Source organism: Tarenaya hassleriana, unplaced genomic scaffold (assembly GCF_000463585.1).
Source record: "Tarenaya hassleriana unplaced genomic scaffold, ASM46358v1 Cleome303, whole genome shotgun sequence".
In the NCBI taxonomy this organism is placed as follows: Eukaryota; Viridiplantae; Streptophyta; class Magnoliopsida; order Brassicales; family Cleomaceae; genus Tarenaya; species Tarenaya hassleriana.
The window spans coordinates 20,888-27,485 of NW_010966206.1; the positions used below are offsets into that span (position 1 = coordinate 20,888).

Genomic DNA, 6,598 nt, shown 5'->3' on the forward strand with positions numbered 1-6,598 from the left:
GGACCACTAGAAGAACTTGAACTCCTACCGCAATGCATCCAAATGCTCAACAACATGAGTTTCCGTGGGAGACCAAACGAGGACCCGAATGCCCACCTTACAAACTTCAAGATGAACTGCAAGACAATCAAGAAAAGACCGAGGACTACCCTTGAAGACGTGTTCCTTGAGACTTTCCCCTACTCACTTACGGAGAGAGCTAGAGATTGGCTCTACACCTTTTCTTGATTGTCTTGCAGTTCATCTTGAAGTTTGTAAGGTGGGCATTCGGGTCCTCGTTTGGTCTCCCACGGAAACTCATATTGTTGAGCTTCGGTTGTGTGTACGTTCGAAGCGTTCTAGGGGCTGCTTGGGCTGGACCTCTTTGGGCATTGGCCCCTCTCAACAGCTCTTCGGCCATCTCTGGTTGTTCTCTTCGTGCGTTGTTTTCTCTCAGCATTTCTTCGGCCATTCCCCACTGTCTTTGCTGTCTACGGGCGAAGCGTAGGGTCCTTTCTATTTCGGGGTCGAAGATGAGTTGATCTCTACCGGTTGTGCTTCTTGTCATGCACCGGAAGAGCTGCACACCAAAGAGACAAAACGAACCGAAAGTGCTGTGAAACGGTTATGTCGCAAAGTAATCCAAGCAAATATCCAAGCAATGGTGATCTATCAAAAATCTAGACTAACACGAAAATGCCTAGTCCCCGGCAACGGCGCCAAAAACTTGATGCGCACGCACCGAGTCTTATATTTAATACCCGATTCGTACCACTATCCGCAAGTATACGGTAGTTGTAGTACCGGGGTTGAACACGAGGACTAGGATGTATTAGTCTATCTCTAAGCTAGATTAGGTGGTCAAGTAAAAATGTGGTTTGTGGTAAGGGTCGGAATACAAGAAAGCAAGTAAAATTAATGGTTTGTAAAACGATGGTTTGAGGCGTTGTGGGTTCGGGATCCCTCAAGAATCGCATGGATGGTTAATGATGCTACAATGTCTATGGGTTATCCTCCATATGGGGGTTTCAAGCACTTCTTCTAGAGTTTGTCTCTCCCAAGCTTAAACTCACTACCTAGAGGATCGATTCACCCATCTCCCAATGATCTAAATGATCTCTAGATGCATTAGTGTACCCTATCATGAACCCTAAGCAAGTTAAGCCATCTCCCAATGTGAATAACTCACTCATTTGACATTTGGTTCCAAACATCATTCCCATATCCCTATGATCAATGTGTTCTACAATCATATCAATTAGGGTTTCAACCAAATCAATAGCATTAAGCACAAAACATCAAACCCATGGAAGAAACTCAAAGACATCATAGATTAAGCATAGGTATCCATACAAAAGTGGGGATCCCTCACCCACAACAAAGTCACTACTCCATAACTAGGGTTTCAAAACAGAAAGCAAAATGAAGAAACATGGAAAAAGGAGAAGAAATGCTCAAGATGGTCTTCAATGGTGGTCCTCTTCTTCTCCTAGCCTCCTTGATCTCCAAAAATCCCTCCTTTCTTCCTCTCCAAGGTGATTTTTGCCCCAAATTGTGTAGTCCCCGCTCTCTCTCCTCCAACTCCCCTTTTTGTCAAAGTTCAGAATTAGGTTTTCTCCTCAAAACACGGGCTTTTCCTTTTTGGGCCGATTTTGATTTCGGGCGGTCGCTCATTTTTCAGGCGGGTCGCTCATTTTTCTTCCGGTCGCCCATTTTTCGGGCGGGTCGCTCATTTTCCTCTGACACGCGAAACAGTGAGCGACCGCTCATAAAATGAGCAACCGCTCACAAAACGGGCGACCGCCCATAAAACGGGCGACCGCTCACAAAACGGGCGACCGCCCATAAAATGGGCGGGTCGCTCGTTTTGTCTGAGCTCCCCGAGCATTCTCGAATTCTTGTTCTTCCGTGCCCGCTTCGTGAGGATTCATCGTGGAGTCTTCCTGCAAGGAAAAACAAGCAAAACAACCTACCCATGGCCATCTAACGTCCTACAATGCCTAGAATGTGAGAAGAATTGTGATGCACGACGTTATAAAACCGGTGAAAAATCCGTGTGATCAGAAGCACGTCTGATTTGGCCATGGCAGTTGTGGAGGACTCATTGTTTTGTACTTCAGTATTCGAATTTACCGATGGATTGAACATAGATATTGAGTATGAGTTTGATAAGAAGCAAGACGCGCAAGAATATATACGAAAGGGTTCAGTTAAGGCTTTTTCAGCTATGTTACAGTGAAGTCTGACAAGACGTTGTGGAAAATAAGATGCAAGTTTGTTGGATCATGTTGTAACTAGAAATTGTGCATCGCATCGCTCCCGAGTTCGAATCGTTTTAGCGTCGGAACACACAATCCAATTCACAGATGCATACCTGTTTCATAATCAGAAGAAGCTATGAAGGGTACATCGAATTTGGTTAGAGATTTTTTGAAGGAAGAATATGTTGGGACCCTCGAAACTTCTACTGCCCCAGAATTAGTACGACGAATAAAAACCAAGTACGGGGCAACTGTTTCGTATTTGATGGCATTGAAAGGGAAGTACAGTGCTGAAAAAGAGATTCGCAGTAATCATGTCGATCATTACATGAGGCTTCCTGGGTGGATGTACATGTTGAGAGAAAGAAATCATGGATCCATAGTGCGTCTTGAGTTGGACAATGATTAGAAAAGCTTCAAGTACCTATTTTCGCGTTAAGTGCAACTATAAAAGGATGGAAGTATATGCGTAAAGTTGTTGTTGTTAATACGACATTTTTGACAAGCGAATACAGGGGAGCATTGGTCATGGCAACCGCGCAGGATGGAGAACATCACCAATATTCTTTAGCATGGGGTGTGATCGATAGAGAGAAAGACGCTTCATGGAGGTGGTTTATGAATAGTTTGAGTGAAGTAATACCGGATGGACCTGATGTGGTTGTGATATCCGATAGGCATAAAAGTATAATGAAAGCTGTGAGAGAAGTATATAAACAAGCTAATCACGGTTTTTGTGCAAGGCACATATCGCAAAACTTGAAAGCACATGTTAATAGGGGAGCCGAAAGAAAGGGTTCAAGAGGTGAAACCGTGACTAAATTGTTTTTTAAATGTGCATCAGCATATACGGAGAAGGAGTTTGAAGAATTCTACTCTGATTTCAAGAACAGGTATGCCTTGTGTGACCAGTGTGATTTTTTCAACGGTGTGACCAGTGTGACCAATATGATTTTCTCAACGGTGTGACCAGTGTGACAAGTGTGACCAGTGTGACATAGTAAACTGATGTGAATATCTCATGATTTGCAGGTATCCCAAAGTGGCGGAGTACATGCAAAAAGAAGAACTTGCTCCGGAGAAGTGGGCAAGGTGTAAATTTCGGACTGAAAGATATAACTTATTAACCATCAATGGTGCCGAATCAATAAACTCCGTTTTGAAGAAGGCCAAAAGGTATCCGCTACTCAGTTTTCTTGATATCTGTGTCGCGAAGACGGTAAAATGGTTCAGTAGGTACAGGGTGGAAGCATGTGGTGGCGATGATTCTCAAAAGTTAACTCCGTATGTGTACAAAGCGCTGCATGAACGGTTTGAGAAGGCCTATACGTATGAGGTTATTGAACTTAACAGGCTGAGTGGTATGTTTGAGGCAAGGGATGAAAAAGGTAGAAGACACTTGGTAAATCTTGGTGATAGAACCTGTAGTTGCAGAAAGTTTGATGTGGATATGTATCCATGTAATCATGCAATTGCAGCAGCACATAAGGTCGGAAAAGGTAGTGCGATTCACGAATTATGCTCTGAATACTACTGGCGAGAGACTTGGGTCAAGGCTTACCAAGAGACTGTGTATCCGGTGCCCGATATTTGTGATTGGGTCTTACCGCCCGAAATTTTAAATTTTTCAGTGTTGCCGCCTATAATGGAAGAAAAACGGCGGACTGGAAGACCTAAACAGAATCGCGTTCCTGGACCTGGCGAGGCTCGGAAAAGATCCCAAAGTTCAACATCGTCATTTACAGAATCGAATTCGTCAAAGAGAAAAAATTTGGAATAATTCGCCTAATTAGTCTGCACTAAATGTAACTTTTATTCCTATTGAACAATGTAATATTTATCGAAGTTCAATTCACTCTTAATGCTCAACATAGCGTTGAATTCGTGAAATTCGATCTGTGTGACCAGTGTGACACAAAGTTACATTGACCCAAAGTGTAACTACACTTCACACGAACGTCTCGTAAGTGGTTTGAACAAAAAAATTACGAACACAAAGTTACATTGACCCAAAGTGTTCCTAAAACACTATTAACACTTATGGGATTTGTTTTGTGTTCATAGCTTTCGATCGAATAATGCTCAACGACTTTCAACTCCGATTACTTCTCTGAACCATTTCTATGATCTTAGATTACACTCTCAAAGTGTTGAATTCGTGACATTCGATCAGTGTGGCCAGTGTGACCGTCGGGATGTGATAAAAATCCGGTTTAGGGGGTTAGATTTCCGGTTTGGGTTTAGGGTTTCTGGTCTGGGGATGAATTTCTGGTTTGGGGTAATGAAGTACGAATTAGGTTTATGGGGAGATGTGCACCGTTACCATTTAATGCGGGCCCACACATATGATTCTGCATAAAAGCATAATCACTTTTTTAGGTTGTTTTTTAAAAAAAAAATAAAAATCCCGCCAACCGAAATCCTAAACTTTTGGGCAATATGCCATTCCGAAAATCTAAACTTTCTCGCGATAAATTTAAAATAGGGAGATTCACATATTAAATATTGAACTTTAACTAAATTTCCAAATTAAATACTCAACTATCTCACTTCCAAATTAAATACTCAACTATATTTAAACTCACAAATAAAAACTAAACTTTTCAAATTTTAACATATATCTAAGGGATAATCCAAAAAAAACCCTTTACTTTTTTTTTGTCGCAGTTTAAACCCTATATTTTGTTTATCCAAAAAAATCCTATACTTTTCAAAATTTTAAAAATTATACACATATTAATTATTATAAGCACAAAATTAATTACACATTTATTTTCTACAAAATTAATTGCACATTTATTTTATATATTTATATGTATATATATGTTTTAAATATATGTGTGATATATGTATTTTTTCCTAAAAATCATTATATATATAAGAAACTATTTATTATTTGTATATTGTTTTATATATAAGAAACTATTTTCCCAGAACATGTTTTTTTGGACAATTGAACTTATATAAAACAATATACAAATAATAAATAGTTTCTTATATATATAATGATTTTTAGGAAAAAATACATATATCACATATACATATATCACATATCTATATAAAACATATATATACATATAAATATATAAAATAAATGTGCAATTAATTTTGTAGAAAATAAATGTGTAATTGATTTTGTGTTTATAATAATTAATATGTGTATATGAATGTGTATAATTTTTAAAATTTTGAAAAGTATAGGGTTTTTTGGGATAAAAAAATATAAGGTTTAAATTGCGACGAAAAAAAAGTATAGGGTTTTTTTTGGATTATCCCTTAGATATATGTTAAAATTTAAAAAGTTTAGTTTTTATTTGTGAGTTTAAATATAGTTGAGTATTTAATTTGGAAGTGAGATAGTTGAGTATTTAATTTAGAAATTTGGTTAAAGTTCAATATTTAATATGTAAATCTCCCTTTAAAATATTTAAACATTAAGAAAATAGCTAACACATAAAATAAAGTCAAAGGTTCAAAGGTTCAAACAAAATACATGAATTAATTTATCTTACGCACCCCACACCCTACCGGTGCTTTTCCATCAAAATAATCCTCAAACCCATTCAAATCGTTCATAGTTCCATGGCCCCACCATTTGAAGAATTCGCCGAAACTTGTGTCGCCAATCATGGACTTTGTTGCTGTTGGACAACGTTCTTTAGCCAGGCGATTCCTGATTTCAAGTATAGTTTCGTCCAAGTGCTACAAAATAACGTCTGATATCAGTAAGAGTACAAGTGTGATCAGTGTGACCAACGTGAGCAGTGTGACCAATGTGACCAGTGTGACCAACGTGACCAGTGTGACTAACGTGACCAGTGTGACCAACGTGACCAGTGTGACTAACGTGATCAGTGTGACCAATGTGACCAAATGAATATGGGTGTAACAGAAATGAACTTACTCCATCCTTCAGCCAGACCCGCTCCTGCAAAAGGTCTTCCCAGAACCTTGGTTTCCTCACATAATCAATCTCTGACTTCCAACGCCGATCTGCATGATCAATCTTCATAAAATTATAGAGTTGTGTCGCTTTCAGAGTGCATGTTTGGACAAAGCTCGGTATCCGAAGCACACTACCCATAACCTTGATGGGTTGCCAAGTGAATATAGGGCGTCGCTTCTTGATAGTTCCTTGCACTTTTTCCTCCTCTTGTTTTGGCGCCTCTTTTTTCTCCTCTTTTGTTTCTTCTTCATCTTTCTTTTCGTTTCCCTCTTCTTGTTTTGTGACCTTTTCAACCTCCATTTTTGCTTCATCTTTCTCTTGCTCTTCCTGTTTCTCTTCCTCTTCCTCGTCGCTCACCACAGGTGATAGATATCTCCTTCTTCTGCCTCTTGTTCTCGGCCCTATTGCCGCT

General features: G+C 39.3%; 1 protein-coding gene across 1 annotated transcript; it reads left to right on the forward strand.

Annotated features, from left to right (window-relative positions):
* Positions 1 to 2,376: 2,376 nt before the first annotated feature.
* LOC104820474 lies at positions 2,377 to 4,020 on the forward strand. The gene is made up of 4 exons (XM_010550919.1): positions 2,377 to 2,588; positions 2,756 to 2,970; positions 3,085 to 3,133; positions 3,273 to 4,020. The coding sequence occupies exons 1-4, from the start codon at positions 2,377 to 2,379 to the stop codon at positions 4,018 to 4,020; spliced, it is 1,224 nt and encodes a 407-aa protein (XP_010549221.1).
* Positions 4,021 to 6,598: the final 2,578 nt, after the last annotated feature.